Source organism: Notothenia rossii, assembly GCF_949606895.1.
Source record: "Notothenia rossii genome assembly, chromosome: 1".
Lineage (NCBI taxonomy): Eukaryota > Metazoa > Chordata > Actinopteri > Perciformes > Nototheniidae > Notothenia > Notothenia rossii.
In genome coordinates this window covers 23115321-23134038 of record NC_136912.1, presented here as the reverse complement: position 1 = coordinate 23134038, position 18718 = coordinate 23115321, and the positions used below count along the sequence as shown (strand labels likewise).

General features: G+C 43.0%; 1 protein-coding gene across 3 annotated transcripts in view; it reads right to left on the bottom strand.

Moving 5' to 3' along the window:
- Positions 1-3285: 3285 nt before the first annotated feature.
- LOC307021559 (uncharacterized protein) overlaps positions 3286-18718 on the bottom strand; it is a 23221-nt gene continuing 7788 nt past the window's right edge. For all 3 annotated transcript variants that reach the window (XM_079653767.1, XM_079653768.1, XM_079653769.1), the window contains exons 2-9: positions 17200-17294; positions 16547-16622; positions 12992-13313; positions 10924-10998; positions 8253-9367; positions 7229-8058; positions 6760-7014; positions 3286-5051 (exon numbers count right to left, since the gene is read on the bottom strand). In XM_079653767.1, the coding sequence (XP_079509893.1) occupies positions 4798-5051; positions 6760-7014; positions 7229-8058; positions 8253-9367; positions 10924-10998; positions 12992-13313; positions 16547-16622; positions 17200-17294 (3022 nt within the window). In that variant the 3' untranslated portion in view covers positions 3286-4797. The remainder of the gene's footprint in view (positions 5052-6759; positions 7015-7228; positions 8059-8252; positions 9368-10923; positions 10999-12991; positions 13314-16546; positions 16623-17199; positions 17295-18718) is intronic.

Sequence of the window (18718 nt, the reverse complement as noted above, 5' to 3'; positions counted from 1 at the left end):
GGCTTAACCATCTTACCTCGGTGTGGTAAGGCAGGCCGTAGTTGTGGTCTTTATCTCTGAGAAGGTTGTCAAACTGACGGTGATTCAAGCCTCTTGATCGGATGAAATTAACAGTTTGGACGACCACCTTCATGACGTTATCCATCTTTAATGACTTGCAACACAATGCCTCCTGGTGCAAAATACAGTGAAAAGTCCAAAAATCACGTCCTCCATTTGCAGTCTGCACTTTTTCCCTGAATTTCGTCACAACACCTGCTTTTTTCCCGATCATTGAAGGCGCACCGTCTGTAGCCACGCTGACAGCGCGTGACCAGTCCACTCCGACTCTGTCCAGGGCACCCTCGAGTGTGTTGAAAATATCAGCCGCTGTCGTGGTATCCGTCATCGGCACCAACTCCACAAACTCCTCGGTTACGGTCAAAGTATCATCAACTCCGCGGATGAATATGGCCAGTTGCGCAACATCTGTAATGTCCGTGCTTTCATCAATTGCAACTGAAAACGCAATAAACGACTTAACTTTGCGCTTCAATTGGCTGTCCAAATCCTCCGAAAGATCAGAAATCCTGTGTGCAACTGTGTTTCTTGTCAGGCTGATATTTTCAAAAGCTTGACGCTTTTCAGGGCACACAATCTCTGCAGCTGTCAGCATGCATGTCTTCACAAATTCACCCTCGCTAAATGGTTTTGAAGCCACTGCAATTTCATTAGCAATAAGGTAGCTGGCTTTCACTGCAGCATCGCCGATTTCTCGGCTATGAGTAAACACAGACTGCTGTTTTTTCAGACCCGCCAGCAATTCCTTCACCTTTTCGCTTCTCTGTTTTCCTTTCAAGTTATCATATTTGTCGGCATGTTGAGTCTCATAGTGGCGACGAAGGTTATATTCTTTCAGCACTGAAACGTGCTGCGAACAAACCAAACACACGGGTTTCCCATTCACTTCCGTGAATAAATAGGAGGATGACCATTTTTCTTGGAAAACTCTGCACTCTGTGTCCACTTTTCTCTTTTTTGATAGCGACATTTTGGGGAGTGAGGAAGCCAAGCACGATAGACTGTAAACACAGGATTACTTCCTCAGCCCCGTTATACATAGTTTGCTCGCTTCACATAATTGCTATTGCGACACCCAGTGGACACATTTAGAACAGCAGTTTCTTTCATTGAAAAATTGAAGCTCTTTTTATTTTTTATACTTTCCAAAATCATCTCGCGGGCCGGATTAAACTTGTTCACGGGCCTGATCCGGCCCGCGGGCCGTACGTTTGACACCCCTGATCTACATGATCTTCAAATATAAGCCTATGTGGTTTGATCCAGCGCCGTATAGATAGAAGTCTATACGGCGCTGGCTTGATCACGTTCTATTGATCCCTTTTCCTTTTCTAAACCAGCTTGCCTTGCCTCCCATGTCCAGAGACACAACCCAGTCTCACGGCATTTCGTGTCAGTCACAACATTTAATCTATTGATTCGTGTTTACCAACACGATTATCCCCTTTTTTTCTTGTCACACAGAACGATTTTAAAAGTAATGTATTTCTATTGGTAGTATGTTTCGTGCCTGCAGCACGTCTTTTTTTCCGTTCGGGTCTTGGAAGACCGGAAGCTGGAGTTCATAAAAACATGTTCTTACTCAATATCAAGCCACTTGATTATACATTTTAAATCGTATAATGTCAGACTTTTTTTGTCGTCTGTGAGGAAAAGAAATGGGGCTCAGAGCCTCAGAATACTGAAATCTGTATTTTTTAAAAATCTTTTTTTCCTTCTAATTTGTTATTCTTTTATAAATAACACACTGTTATTTAATCACCAATAACACACAATTATCCTTGTTTTTATTTATTTGTTTAATTCCATAATCTCGGGCTTTGTTGGCGTCCGTCAGGAACTGAATTTCAAAATAAAAATAACCGGAAACAGACGTAGGCCGATGGGACATTTCGAAATAAACATTATTCCTAGTAAAAATAGATTTTTTGATATCCTCCAGAAATGAATAAATGCTAAATCGGCTTGCCAAAATCAAGGTGCCAAACAAAATCCACAAGACACAAACACATCGGCAGCTATCGATTGTTTGGACAATAGCATGTTTAAACTTGCTCTCATAAAACAGGGAAGAACAAAGAAAGGTACCATCGAAAAGTGACTACAGACAATGTGCCTGTTTTAAGGAGTTGCCATTATCTTTTAACCAAAGAATAGAAGATATGGTAAAATAGTTAATGTTTTGCCTCCCGATGAAAAATGCTTTTGTCTTTTATAACTTCTGACAGACTTGTACATTTGAAAGTAAAGATTATTTTAATAAAGTTAGCTGCCATTTTGGAAACATTTAGATAGTGTGAACCCCCTAACAGAGAGCTTCAAGGAGGGCAGTGCCAGACTGTTCACAATGAAATACCTCTACAAATATTGGATGGATTGTTATGAAATGAAAGGCACATATCCATGATGCCCAATCAATGCATTATGTTGACTTTGGTGACCCCTTGACCTTTTGACTATCCATTCTAGGTAGTCAAAATCTGAAATAGACGTCCATGATTCCCAGAGGATCTTTAAAACCTGGTCCACTGACTTTTATTCTATAGCAGGACGTTTTTATCTGTGTGAATTGTATAAATAACTGTGAGCAGGATGCCATGTCGACATGGGGAATTATCTTAAAGCACTGCTGTTGCCTGAAGAGTCTGAGAGGGAAATTGCCGTAATTCCAGCAATCAGTTCATCTTCCAGTGAGTTTTACAACCTGTGATAAGACTATAAAGTTGTGTGTGCTCTACTTACATTCCCTTTGGATGACTTGTTTGTGTGTGTGTGTGTGTGTGTGTGTGTGTGTGTGTGTGTGTGTGTGTGTGTGTGTGTGTGTGTGTGTGTGTGTGTGTGTGTGTGTGTGTGTGTGTGTGTGTGTGTGTGTGTGTGTGTGTGTGTATACACAGTGATCTCTATTAATCACATCCAGCACAGGAAAATATTATTTATCAACCTGAACATACACCACTTTACCAGGAATTTGTATTCTCAGAGCGTCTTTGTTTTTTTTCTTCTTAAAACTGTTCATGGTTTATGAACCAACACCTCCACCAAGTGGCTTTACAGTGAACTGCATGTGGGATATCAAAACTGTACATAATGTGTTTCTGGTCATGAATAGCATCTTTTCTGTCAAATTAATTATAAACATTTAAGTGATTCAATACAAGTCACTACAGCATTTCAAACTGAACTGTGAATAAATGCAATGGAAAAAAAGAACCACAGCACAAAACGTAGAGCTTTACATTTTTATAAGACTTATAAAAAAAGAAAAAACATAACACATTAAAAGGCATGTCATACATTGTGTTTTTTCTTTGTTTCTCTGAGGATTATTTACAAACAGGCTTATTTACATATAGCAATAACTCAGAAAGGAAAAAGCTACATCGTCTAGCACGAACAACCAGTTAGCATAATGATAATATATTTGTTATGTACAATGTAACTGGCAAGGCTAGAGCAAGAAAGAACATAAACAAGTCTGCAAACGGTTTAAATAACTTCAAGTATCTGTCTTCAGATTTCATGGAGATTTTAATCCGATGGGAAGCAAATTTTAAGCGACACCGAAGATAAACCAAAAATGTGGTGAAGCTGCAAAACGTACAGGGTTGCTGGGACAGGACATGAGGAGCTATAACCGATGGAAAGGACATCACAGACAATGCAATAAACGTGGAGACAGAACAATCACTTCTGTGATAAATGCCCACTTATTAATAAACTTCTAACACAACCATGGGAAATCTCCTCTCTACATATAAAGTGATATCCAGCTTATTGGCCTAAAGCACCACCTTTTTTACTGCTTTGAATAACAAATGTGCAACAGGCAGAACAAAGACAAAAACAAAAGGAAACAAGAAACAACTGTTCCTCTGGGGAAAATGAGTCGAGCGCAACAGGTTTCCAAACAGTCCTCATGTTCCTGGACTTTGTATTTGAACAAAACATCTTAGGTATCCAAAAGTAACTTCCCAACATTCTGCGGCCGTTTAATTGTCTCTCTAATCTCTAAACTCTGCGTTCCACTTTCAATTTAAACTTCATAAAAACTGCAATACAGCAAATCATTCCTCCACAAGTACCTCACATGTAAATGATGGTCCAAATATAATAAAACCATTGTCAGAACTACAGTCAGTTGTATAAGAAGATCTGGTTAGTCTTAGCAGTAGTATTGCCTACTCTAGTTATATAGTCACTATTAAGAAACATGTGGCCTCAGCGCGGGCCATTTGTCCTATTAACGTCTCCAAGCGCATGGAACACTAATGCTACTTCACGACGTTCAGCGACACTGTGAGGCTCCACTGCCTCCTTTCATTACATTTCATTTTAGTGTATGCGTTTTGGAAGGAGATAAAGAAATTGTCCATGTACAACAAATCACGAGCAAGTGTCATGGTCTCTGAAGTCCTCCAACGCAAGTCTCAAACGGGACCCGTCACAGTGCTCCGCTTTTGACAAGTCCATCAAACGAGGAGCATTGTGAAGACTCTAGTGTCATTTTTGTAAGACCTTAAAGTAGAGCAGCAAAAAAAGTGAATTCAGATTTCTGTTCTTGTGTGGCTCAAATAAAAAAAAACACATCATGTGTCAAATGAAAAAGCCGTGTCAGAACCAAACCAGGCTACGAGAAGTGAAACTTTTAGGACCGTCCTCTCAAGACTAGTGCATTTCCTGGGGAGCAGGGTACCATTTGAGAATCTGCTCTGATGCCTCCCCGAACCCTCTCTCCTCTCAGCAGACAATGAGGGCCAGGGGCTCGATTTCCCGGCGCTGGTTTTTCTTCAGCAGCTGAATGCGATTGTGGCAGTAGAACTTGATGGCCCTCCAGTCGCGGTGGTTGCTGACCAGCAGGGGGCACTGCTGCAGGCAGCGCTCGCAGTCAGCCTTCGCGGGGACCCGGAGATCCGTGATGTTCTGGTTGAGGTGCTCCTCGACCGCAGCCCGCTCCGCCTCTGACCAGGGACGCTTCAGGACGCCTCGCTTTCCTACACAGGAGAGATGAGAGGAAACGTGAACATGTGTGTCAACAGCTTCTGTCATTTTACACGATACAAGTGATACCTCTCATTGACCCCCACCACTGCTCACAGTCTACATATATATATATATTAGGGCCGGGACTTTAACGCGTTAATTAAGATTAATTAATTACACAAAAATTAACGCATTTTAATCGCACTTATTTTTGCACCGCGGAACGTTTCTCACTGGATGAGTTTCAGGGGTACCGATTATACTGGAGCACCAACTAACGTTCATGACTTCAGACAACAACAAACCACAGTGAACAATAGTCAAACATGAACGAAGAAGCTGATGAGACCGCTTTGGTTGGCCCCGTGGATGGGACATTTTGTTTTAAAAAACGGACGGATGGAAGCGTCAATAAGAGCACGGTTGTTTGCAAATTATGCAAAAAGGAATTCGCATATCACCGCAGCACACCAAGCCTCAAGTATCACCTCAATGCAAAACCTATAGCAGCTAGCATCGAAGCTAGCGTGGACGTTAGCCCGACTCGGAGTACAAGGACCCACACCCAATTCGCGTTGATCAAACAGTGGCCTATACAACAGAGAGATTTTATTTTTCATCAGGATATTGGAAGAATAGGAGGGATTGAGGTCAATCACTGGCACTTTTTTATTTTATTTTAAATGGTACACTTTATGTTGAACTATTTATTATGTTGTTGGTGCAACTGGCACTTTATGTTGAACTGTTTATTGTTTTGGCCAAGGTTATTGAGAGAGTTGGACTGAAATTTATTAGATTTTTTAAATCGACAATGTCTGTTATGGCCTCTGAAGCAACAGAGAGATGTTTTCTAATAGTCAGGGTTTCCAATGTTCTGAATGTACTTGAAAGTATTGTGTTTTACTTAAAAAACAAAGTGTTATAGTTTACAATATGCTATTGCTACACTTTCTGGCAAACATTGAACTTTTCTGTTGGTCTTGGTTAAGTACCACCTTGAACAAATTAAACAATGTTTTGTTGCTTAAGCTTGTGTATTCAGTCATTATTCAATGGTATACTAAAATCAATGTGAAAAAAATTGCTTCTCACTGTTCTCAGGTCAAATATTTATATGTGATTAAAAATGCGATTAATTTCGATTAATTAATTACAAAGCCTCTAATTAATTAGATTAATTTTTTTAATCGAGTCCCGGCCCTAATATATATATATATATAACTTTAAGATCTGCTTTTTAGATTCCTGCATAGTTTCCTAATACACATTATCATCAGTCTTTTTTACAGAGACACCTCACAGTGTTTTATGACTTGCATACCATGGCCACTTGACCTTGAGTTCAGATGTTTCGTAGATTTGGTTTAACTAGATCAACCAGCTAACCATTTAAAGTTAATTGAACTACTATAAGCTATAGTTTTATTTATGACTTAGCATTGTTAGAGTATAATATGTCATTTAAAAAGTCAAAAGTCAAAGTATAGTGTGTCATAAAAACTATATTTGTATTACTTTTTTCCACACACAAATATGTTATTCTATTCTTTTCCACTTTTTTCAACATTATAATTTTTATTGAGTCTATTTTGGGGTTATTTGGACATAAATGCAGTGTACCTTTAAATCTCACATGCACTTTATGTTTATTTACATTCCGTTTTTTTGGTAAATCATTATTTGGCAACTACACCTATCATTAAAACCTTAACAAACCTGATTTGGGCTGTCCTGGGTCTGTGGAGGAAGGTGGAGCAGATGGAAGGGCTGGCTGGCTGTTCTTCAGCTTCTTAGGTCGGCCCACCCGCCCGTTGTTCTTGCCCTTCCTGACATACAGCAGGGTAGGTGTAGGGGTGGGAGCAGGAGCAGGGGCAGGGGCAGCGGCAGGGGGGGGTGCCTCGGGCTTCTCCTTCGTCTGCTCCCCTTCAGACTCTCCCTCCGAGTACGAGTCTGCAGAGTTTCCTGACATTACTGGAGAGGAGGCGAGAAGGTAGAAGAAACATCTGTCACTGCTCTGCTTCTTCCTTAACAAACAGCTTGTCAACACACAGAAAAACATCCTTCAAAACTGGAAGAAGGTTTGTAATCCTCTTCCAGCCGGGGGGATGTTTGACACCATGAAGGAAGGGAAGAGACAGCGTGTTTTGAACAACAGAAACAGACACATTCAATTAGAAAAACTCACCGTCCAGTTCCAGGCAGATGTGGTTCAGGCTCATTCCTCTGAAGAGAACTCCATCTCTCTCTCCGCAGAGCACCACTCTGCCCACTCTGCCCATCAGGCCTGGGTCTTGTCCAATTCCAGCACAGTTCTGTGTCACATGGTACTCCCTCTCCAGGAAGTGCTCCAGCCTCTCCACAGCGCTGCCTCCAGGCTGCCCGGGCTCCTCTCCTTCTCCCAGGAGCAGCAGCTGCGTCAGGATGGCGACCTGCCGGCGGACCCTGGTCTGGGTCAGGGCTCGGGGGTTGCGGGTGCCACTTGAGCGGGCCAGGCTGCGGAGGAGGTCGGTGCCTCGCAGCGGCGTGGCGGGGGAGTGGTACGGCCGGGCGAAGACATACGGGTTTGCGGGGTCGACTCCCACATCATGCCGCGTCTGCAGGAGGAGCTCCAGGCAGGGCTCGCAGTGAGGCGGGAGGATGAGGGGCTGGACTCTTCCTCGTTTACCCTGGACCCCGACTCTGGGGAGGTGGGGAAGCACCAGACGCTCGAAGGGGGACAGGGAGGCCTCTAAGGGAGTGAGAGCAGGAGGGGCCCCCGGTGGGACAGGAACCGGGCACTGGGGAGTGATGCGAGCGTGGTATTCTGTGATGGAAAGCTTGGAGACCTCACACTCACGCCGGCGGTTGTACAGGATGAGCAGAGCCAGGCTGGAGTGGCACAGCAGGCGCCAGGCCTCGGCCGACTGCAGCTGCCGGGACAGGGACAGGAAGGCAGAGTGCTGCAGCCGCCGGAGGTACAGCACCAGAGAGGACAAGGACGAGAGGAGGGGCAGCATGTGGTGACGCCCCGAACCACTGGAGGAAGAGAGGTGGTGAACATGAGGTTAGTTATTCATTCTTATAGTGTTAGTTCAAATCACTTGGAACAACTTAATGGTTTGTTACAGTATCCTACAGTCTAAGTGTGTCACTGTTTTAAAGTACGAGGTAACATGTAACAACATCATCCTACAGATTTGCTCACAAAGCAGGAAAAGTCGTAAAGTTACCTCATAAAATCCTTGTCCTTCTCGTCTGTCCCACTTTCATCTTCCACCTCCATCACTCCATTCTCCTCCTCTTCCTCCTCCTCCTCCTCCTCCTCTTCTTTTGGTGGCTCCATCTCTTTGGCCAAATTGCTGATGAAGTGCTGAGGGTACACCACCTCAAGATCTTCCTCCTCCTCCTTGGGCCTCTTTATCTCCACGACCTCCACAACATCTTCATCTTCCTCCTCCTCTATCTCTCCCTCCTCCCCCTGTCTTTCAGTCTCCATCATCCCCATTGATCCCCTCCTGGACTGCGTCACAGCCACAGGGGGGGGGCTTCTTTTCAGCACGGACACCAGCACGGCGCTCTGTCCTTGTGTAGGAGTCAGCACCGGAGAGGTGGAGTTTCTCCCAAAGGAAGCAGGGGATTGGTTAGCTGCTGTGAGAGTGGGCGGAGGCATGGAGAGGTCCTGGGCGCCAATCTGCGGAAGTTCTGAACTCTGTCTTTCGCTCTGTGGCGAATTTGAGTCCTGCGGAGAGTGTGTGTGCGCGGTGGGAGCGTTTGTGCTCTGTGGATGCAGACGGGGCATTTGTGTGTAGCGCTCCACGAGGGCGGAGCACACTTCTGGTTGGTGTGCATGGTGTTTATCCAAGTGGCGGCCCAGGGAGCGGAAGTGACGTCCGCAGTGCTCGCAGGTTTGCCGCATGGCGTCTATGGACACGCCTCTGGGGGCGATTGCGCTGCTGATGCCTTTGGTGATAGAGCCATGTGGAGCCGGAGCTTTGAACACAGGCTTAGCAGAAGAGGAGGAGGGAGGGGAGGACTGCGCTGGAGGGTGGGATGAAGAAAGCGGGCGGTTGTGAGGAGGAATGCTGTTGGGCGAAGCCAGCAAAGACCGCCCGGCTAGTATCCGATGGGGGGTCTTTTTCTTTGAAGGGGTGTTGCACCGCTTCTTGCGCCGCTGTTGTGCCCGGCCGCGGGGGCTGGCGTTGTCTTCTTCTGCAGAGTCTGAGTCACTGCCTTCAGAGTGGGAGATGGGGGAGGAGGAGGGGGAGAGGGACCATGAGGGGGTGACATACTCCTGCTGCTGCTGCTGCTGCCGATGCTGGGCTGACACGGAGAGAGGCTCCTCCTCCTGGAAGTGAGACAGACAGAAAGGGAAGTGAAAAAAAGAACATGTCACCTGATGTCCGGAGGTGTTTTTAAAAGGTCCTCTGTTATACTGTTTTTCATCAATATATGATAGGTCTCAGATACAAAACATGTCTCTGAAGTGTTTGGCTCGAAATACCAAACAGATCATGCATTGCAGCATCCCATGATCCCCTCTGTTTCAGCCCTGTTTCAAAAGTGCTGATTCTCTGTCTGTTACTTTAGATGAAAATAAGGAGCCACTCCCAACGCCCAGATATTTATGCGAGATATTAGGTTAAAAAGAACACAATGGTGCTCATGGAGGATATTCAGCTCATTTTCAGACAGGTTTTTAAAGAAATGGACCAGGACAAAAAGAGAGAGAATCTTTTTTTCCTGAAACTTTCAGAATCTCTTTACGCAGACCTAAACATGAAAAAGTGTGTTTTGCATAATAGGTGACCTTTAAAGTATTCATAGAGTGTTCAATTCAAAAACTAACATAATACAAAATATATCATAAAATGCTTTTTCCAATATATTTTCTTTTTCTTATTTGAATCCAGATTTGTGTTCCTGAAGTCTGGTCCCTGATTCCCACAGTGGTCAATGTAAACCACTGGGACCTTTAAACTAACTACCCACCATGCTACAAACGGGATCAGTGTAATTAGATGCACAGTCGGGAGGGTTGTTTCATTTTAAAGCAATAAGCAAAAATGAATCACCAGCTAGAGAATCAGTGGTGTTTATTGCAGTTGTCGGCACGGCCTGTGTGGCAAACAGCAGACAGCATAAGCAGGTTACTTACTGTATGCTGCTTTACTATAATGAGTTAAAGCTGATGATATGTTGAATCATTATTACACATAATAAAACAATTATCCAGAACAGGGGGAGTAAAACTTTATTATAATGATTATGTTGAGTCCAACATTAGTGTTGTCCACCCACATCCAGACAGGTGGCATCCTGCAGGCACTGTGGCGCATTACAACCGCATCTACATTTGCTCACTAATATTCAGTTTGCTCAGAATCACTGCTGCTTTTTACAGCACCGTGATTGGGAGTAATCGTCGTGAGAAGCTTACCGCATAGCATAAATCATGATCAAATGCAATGCATGTATTCACTATATTTAAAATAGTCTCTTAAACAATGTAGGTTGATTCTTTGCAAACAGAAATATATGTAGTTTAGTTGACCTCCAAATACCGCTGTTTTAATAGAGTGACAATCACAGATTTTATTTTCTGATGAAGATGGAAAAGTTTCCAAAGCAACCAAATATCTCAAGTTGAAGTTGTGTCTTAAAATTATATTTATTTTTGGCTACTTTGCTACAATGACATGATCTTTATCTGAATATCATGAATATGGGGAACTAGTTAAAAGCTCACTATGTTCACCAGCTGATCACTAACTTTGTCTACTGTTTACTGTAGAAGGGAGCAGGTTGTGTGCAATTAATAGTGTTCATTGTCTAGTTGTCACTTCTTAAATTAGTAATTGTCAGTCTAACTGTGCTTTTAGGGAAAAGTGTTTTTTCTCTTACCTTTTTGATATTATTGTTATTCTCACTGTCAGAGATACACTCGTGTTGTGCTGGAGACGCAGGACCACGGAAACTCTGTGGGACACAAAGCAGTCACGTTAAAACCAGCACACTGTTAGTTACTGTTGCTATCAGCGCTGCTGTCAATCAGAGAGCAGGACGACACCCGTCCACTGCAGGTCATCAGCACAGAGGAACATAAGGACTCAAACTCACTGACAAACCAAACAAACAGGAAAAGATTGGATATTCTCAAACACTGTGGGAGCTAAACACATTGCTTAAGGTTGGAATACATTGAAACGTTGTCACTTACCGCCCCCTAGTGTTTCTATGTGGTATTATTGTTGGTGAAGCTGTCATAAAGTGAACCCGACTGCTTTCAGGTTTTTTTCAGAGCCTATCGATTTAGCGACACATTTAGCAACTTTCAGACCATTAGAGGAAAAAGCCAAGATTAACTTCAAATATATTATATTATGTTTTACTCCTAATGCGCTCAGAGTAATCACAGTCCACAGCTCCTTTGCCTACAGCCAAATCATATTTTTAGGACTAAACAATATTCAAATAAGCGTATGACGTTGTCAGGACACATTTTATTTTCCTCAGTTGCTCCATTTCCACTACTTGAGGTAGTTACTGCACTGATACCGTTAGGGGTTAGCGGCCTCAGGTGGAAAACAAAGTGCTATATTCTTCCTGTTTTGATTGAGAATCGCTAGACACACTTCCTTTATCCCGTTAACTGAGTCTATATTTTCCTAGGAGTTCATACCAGCTGGCAGACAGCAATGTTTTAGGGAAACAATGTGAATTCTGATAGCGTCATTATCCTACAACCATTACTGTGTATAATCACCATTTAGTCCATACTGATGGATCAAACCAAAAAACATGTCTGCTCCAACTTTAACATATAATTAATATGGCTGTGAGCAACCGAGGCCTCACCTCAACCTCTGCTGTCAATTTCATTCCCTTAAACGGATTCTCTTATCATAATTTTGTTGAGAAAATTGATCCGATGAAGTGACATCCATTAAAGGAGCAGATGTCTTGGTATAACCATGGTTACTGTTGCTAAAGCACTATAGGTGGAGTGAGAAGTGGAGCTCAACCATCACCATGGTAACCCCATGCCGTGCTTAGTGTGTGCAGCTGTCTGTGTGTGTGTGTGTGTGTGTGTGTGTGTGTGTGTGTGTGTGTGTGTGTGTGTGTGTGTGTGTGTGTGTGTGTGTGTGTGTGTGTGTGTGTGTGTGTGTGTGTGTGTGTGTGAAGCTGATCAGCAGTGTGTGAAAGCACATACGGTTGTGTACCTGAAGTTATCAGACATATGGAGTGTATAAAATGTATATTTATAAAAACGACAAGTCAAATCAAGCAATCTGATTGGTTCTTAGCCGTGATATACTGAGCATATACCACGGGTAGAATTGTAGTTACTTTTCACAACAAGTCAATATCCTTCCGCGTCGGGCCGAACCACGCCCCTTAGCTGTGATATAATGAGCGTATACCACAGCCTGTCATGAGCTATTGCTTAATTATACTTGATGTAGTAGACAAGGACAGACAGGTCAACAAAAGTGAGATTATTTCTTGGCCGAAATTGCAGACTTTGGATCAGAATTAACAAAAATTTAGAGTTGAGCTTCAAATTAGTTAACCAATAGGTTTAAGATTTAGAACCAATTTAAATAAGTGCGAGAGCTTACATGTAGCTCTGCTTAATCAGAAACATAATGTCTTGTGGATGGATTGTGTTCAGGTCTATTGAGGCTTCCATTTGTGTAAAATGGTGAGTCAGGTTTGCTTTTCAATTTCAACACTTTATTTTTGATGAAATTATGTAAACAATGTTCTCCAACTTCTTTACATTAGCTGCACAGGAAATATCAGAGGGTTTTTCAGGTTGTCTGCGTATATCTTAATCTATCAGCAAGAACAATCTAAATGCACGACACGTCACAAAACAGCAGGTTTAAAAGTCTACTTTGTTGTGTCGTGACATTTCAGAGACATGTGTTTGTGTATCGTGTGTGTATCAGTTTTCAAAGGCACGTACCAGGTTCTCCCCCCACTCCGTCAGGCTATAGTCCACAGTGATCTCCTCCCCCTTGGTGATGTCTCGGATGGCAATGACCACCAGACGCACCTGGCTGCCACAGTGGACCTCTCGGATGCGGCAGTTAGGAGAGGGGGGGTACGGGCTGGTTGTTGGGGCCGGAGCTGAGGCGGTGGGTGCTGCCGGGGCCGTGGAGGCGGGGGACAGAGAGGTGGCCGGTGCGGGGGGGGCAGAGGAGGCCGCAGCAGCTGGGGTAGACGCAGAGCAGGAGCCGGTCCGGGGTCCGGAGGAGACTTTATCATGAGTCTGAGTTGATGGAGAGCTGGAGGTGAAGAGAAAGGTTAGATTCACCACCTTCATCAGACAATATAATGTAGTTGTTTTTTTATTCGTTCATTGTTGGATTCATTAATCTGACAAAAAGGTTATTTAGTTATCCTAGAGTTTTTTTCTTTTCTGTTATAATTTATTGTAAATTCAAAGATATTTGTTTCGTTTTTTACAGTTCTTCGTATTCTTGTTAAGGAGATTTGAAATTGGGATATGGAAAATGTGGAGTCTTTTTTTTTAAATCGTTTTTTGCATGAATGATTCATAACTTATTCAGAAAAAGAATTAATTATAATAATAATCGATTTATTTTGTTAGTGCTTTTACAGGTGCTCAAAGTCGCTTTACAAGATAGCGAAAAGAAAAGAACAACAAATACATATAGTTAAAGTCAAATAAAAATCAAGCAACACAAAAACAATCACACATTAAAAGCCAGATTGAAGAGGTGAGTATTTTGAAGGTGGTGAGGTTGGTGCAGTCTGATGGGTTGGGGGAGAGAGTTCCAGAGGGAGGGGGCAGCGACGGAGAAGGGTCTGTCCCCCCGTGTCCGGTGATTGGTGCGGGTGGGGATGGATAGGAGGTTGGCTTCTGATGAGCGGAGGCAGCGGGAAGGGGTGTGGTGGTGCAGCAGGTCTGTGAGGTAGGGGGGGGCCTGATTGTTGAGGGCTTTGTGAGTTATGAGGAGGACTTTGAAGTGGATTCTTTGACGGATGGGGAGCCAGTGGAGGTTCTGGAGGATGGGAGTGATGTGGTCTCGGGAGCGGGTATGGGTGAGGAGGCGGGCAGCAGAGTTCTGGATGTGTTGGAGTTTATTGAGGAGGTTGGATGGTATGACATAGAGGATGCTATTGCAGTAGTCGAGTCGTGAAGTGATGAATGCATGAATCAGGGTTTCACCAGCAGAGGAGGAGAGTGATGGGCGGAGACGGGCAATGTTTTTGAGGTGGAAAAAGGCGGTCCTGGTGATGTGATTGATGTAGTAATTAACCATCATTATAGGTTGGTAGTGGCTTTAATATCCATCGCTCTTAAATTATTTGTAACAACCTGATGCAATGGTGCTTCTTAATCAAAGTATATGAAGAAGAACAACAGCATTATTGTTATGATGTATTTTATTTACTGTCGTCTTGCCACTTCTTTGCTGTGGGGATGCTCTGATGAAGTGTAAATCTATCAGTGAGAATCCACACACCAGCTCCTGCCAGAGCTGCAGGGCAGGGATTTCCTCGCCCTCACAGTGCTGCTCATTTTACTATCCGACATTTTCATATATTTAACTGCATTTTTTTAAATCAGCCTGATTATATGAAAACCAACAGATTTGGAGAGTGATGAGGAAAGATTCAGAAGTGCTGCTCTCAGACAAAGCTTTTTCTTCCTAAGTCTAAAAGCGAAATAAAAGAAGAAGCCTTTAGACAAATCCTTTTTGTCAACAAAAACAACACATGCTGTTTAGAGCAGCGTCTGCACTAGAGATGTTAAGATTCACCGATTCGCATCGGTGCACCGGCATAAACGTTCAAGATGCGAGTGCACCGGTTGAAAGAGTGCACATCGGCTACAGTTTGGGTTGAACCGGGTTGAACTCGCGATGCATCGATTGCGTAGCTTCTTTGCATCGGTAAAAAACCGATTCATTCATATAAAATCCCCTCATCTTGTCAACGCTCAGCAGAGACGATCTTTGATATTTGCTTCGCCACTACGGAGAACGAGAGTCTCAGTTATCAACACACACGGTAGTTGAGGAGAAAGAGAAACACAGCGCACCGAAAAATACCTACAAATCAAACGTTTGGCAACACTTCGGATTGTTCAAGAAAGACGGTGTAATAGTCATTTATGCTATATAGTTGACCGCAGGTCATGGAGAGTAATAAGGTATCCGTGGACCTTTGTATGAGGTATCTTTATTACTTAACAGGTCTACAGCCATGATACATAGATCCGTCCTAGATGCGGACTTGCATACACACAGTATCACTCCGCAGCCGCACCCCATCAGTAACGTCCTGATGGTATATGTGCGCGGCACTATTACTACAGACGGTCAACTTGAAAAATCACTCGCAAATTGTTAACGATGCCGAGCCGCTTTAAAGTACACAAGTAGTACAAGGAACTTAGCGACGCACATAAAGAGGCGACGTGGGGTCTGCGGCTGAAAAGAGAAACCTGAAAGTGAGACATATGAGTTAAATCACTCAGTGAGGTGTTCTGTCAGAGAGAGGTGTTTAGCTTACAGCAGCCTGTGACAGCCAATAATAATTTAAATGTCTTCCTTACTGTAAGCAGTTATGAAATACCTGTTTGTGAAAGGTTATTTGTTTTCTTTATTGTTCAGATAGAAACCAATGCTTTCTGCTCACTGGTGTGTTAGCCTCTGAGTGTTAAGCACATCAGGCTGGCAGCTGTATGGGCATTGCTCTACGGTAGCTGTTATTTGCACATTGTTAATCATGAGCAATGCATCCTTACATTGTTTAACTCTGAGGTGTTATACAATTGTACTCTGGAGAGCTTTTAAAGGTAAAAAAATAAACGGCATGATGGGATGTGCAGTACCAAATATGTAAAGCACTTTTTTGTTAATGTATGATTTGCTGCATATAAGGAATAAAACAAAAATCCTCTGTCGTACCATATTGAAGTATCATTATTTTTGCATCGTGTTGAATCGCATCGTATCGCCCCGAATCGCATAATGTTGAATCAAATCGTATCGAACTGTATCGCAACAGGGGTGAATCGTATCGTATCGCATCGCCTGGTGTTTCAAAGGTATCGTTAATGTATCGCATCGTGGCAACGTATCGAGATGCGCATCGCATCGGCCTCAGTGATGGAGATGCACATCCCTAGTCTGCACACTAGGTACAATAGGTGGTGATATGCATCAGTAAAAAGTAACAACAAATAAACAAAGAGAAGAAGATCGAACGTAACAACTAATGTTACCACTGTGCATTTTTTCATAGTTTCAGAGGAAGAAAATAAGGCTGCAATTTGCAATTCAAGTTTTTTGATGTACTCTGCAAAAAAGTATAGAGGTAATACAGACTAGTAAATCATCCATTTTTGTTCAAAGATGTTAGCCTTAGTTATCTTAGTATCGGCCATGAGAAGCAGGTAATTTAGTCATCAGCTTTTTTCTATCTCTAAATCAATTAAATAACATTTATTTATTCTGCCAAAAAAAAGACACAATTGTGTACTGACCAGTGGTGAGGAGCAAGCTCTGCGTTGTAGAAAGGCCCGTCCAGCCGTTGGTTCTCTGCTGCTTCTTTACGATCACCTGAGAGCAACAGTCAGTATAAAAGGATTAAATACAAGTATGCTTGGACACACACACACACCCACACCCACACCCACACCCACACACACACACACACACACACACACACACACACACACACACACACACACACACACTCACATAAAGGTCATCACCTTATCTCCTGAAGAACACACACAGAGGAACATTGAAGCACATACATAGGCAAGCGCACACACACACACACAAAAGTAGGTCACACTCACTTGCACACGTTCCACCCCCATACCAATCACACAGGTTTGCACACACACACACACACACACACACACACACACACACACACACACACACACACAGACAGACAGACAGACAGACAGACAGACAGACAGACAGACAGACAGACAGACAGACAGACACACAGACACACAGACACACACACACACACACACACACACACACACACACACACACACACACACACACACACACACACACACACACACACACACACACACACACACACACACACACACACACACACACACACACACAAAGGCAAGAAGAATATGGCAAGCCAACACACAGAAATACACACCTGGGCTGAAGCTGCGTTCAGGCACACACTCTTCCTCGGTGTGTGTAAGAAAGACTTTCATGGGGGTCCCTTTCCTTTTCCTCCCACAGCCTCGCCTGCAGAGAACGCACACACACACGCAATTATCATTTAATCAATCGACACACTGGCCAAACTTCGATCAGGTCAGAGCGGGATCAATAAGCTGATGGCCACCTAATGGATCAATACAAACTGCATTTAGCCCTTCCATTTAGCGAAGGAAATGCAGGAAAAAAACATGTAAACAAAGACTGAGCAGCTGGACAATGATTATTCAAACTGCACTTTATTGTGTTTGAGTGGAGCACCCTACTGTAGTGGGTCTGAGATGTAGAAGATCTGCACTGATTGAGCAGGAGGGGCCCAACAAAAGAGATTATTCAGACTGATTTGTAATTTGCCATCTTTCCTCACCACACACCAGGTTGATGTGGAGGTAAAAAGAGCGCTGCGCAAAAAGTCCAATTGAATGTTAAATAAAAATCCATGAAATTGATATTTTTTTAAATAAGGGGATAACCCCACAACTCCTCTCAACTTATTAGGAGAAACTCTTATTGGTATTCAAATTCATTTCGCTGAGATATCTGTAGGTGAATGTAAATACTATCGCATGTGGAAACTAAGAAATAATATCACATTTTGAACATTTTCACCACATTGCCCAAGAGAAGAAGAAACAACCTCACATAAACCGTGTCAACAGAAGTCAAATAAAACAACTACCAGAATATAAATTAGGATGAAAATGATTTTAATTTTTGATTACTTGTACCAATCAAACTGATTTGGTGCTGATCCCGAAACTATTTAATTTGAAATCTTTAACTAAACTAATGTAATTCACTCAACACATTTTTCCAATATTAAAATGTTATCGAGTAGTAATTCACAAACTCCGCCTACAATTTAATAAAAAAGGTCCTTATCTTATAAAGTTAAACAATGGTTTGTAATGCTTCATGGTTGAGAATCCCAGCCAATGAAAATGATTTATTTTTAAAGGGAAAATACTATGCCACACACACTCTCCCCTTTTCACGGATAAACAGAAATGTTGAACATTGAACGAATCAAAACTAAACGGACTAAATCCAGCTTGATATGATGATTCTGTAAACAACAACAACAACTTCATAAAGACAACACCGACCATGTTAATGTTCTGTGATCTCTCCAGTGTTTACAGCGGAGTGCTCTGACCCCTGGATCACCACTAAGGAGTGTGTCTTTACCCCAGAGAGCTCAAACGCAGCCACCTGTGCACCGAAAACAGGCCAGCCGGCGAGATTATCGTCTTCAGACTAAAGCCATGCCAAAACCGCCACGCTTGGAGGAGCCCGACTGATCCCGCTCTATTACCGCCGATCTCAATATTGTTTTCCGCAAGTCTATTTTTTACTCGCGTGACATTGGAAGCTCTTAAAACTAGGCCATAGCAAGATCGTGCCTTGGATTTTGAGGCGTTCATTACTCCGTGTGTGTGTGTGTGTGTGTG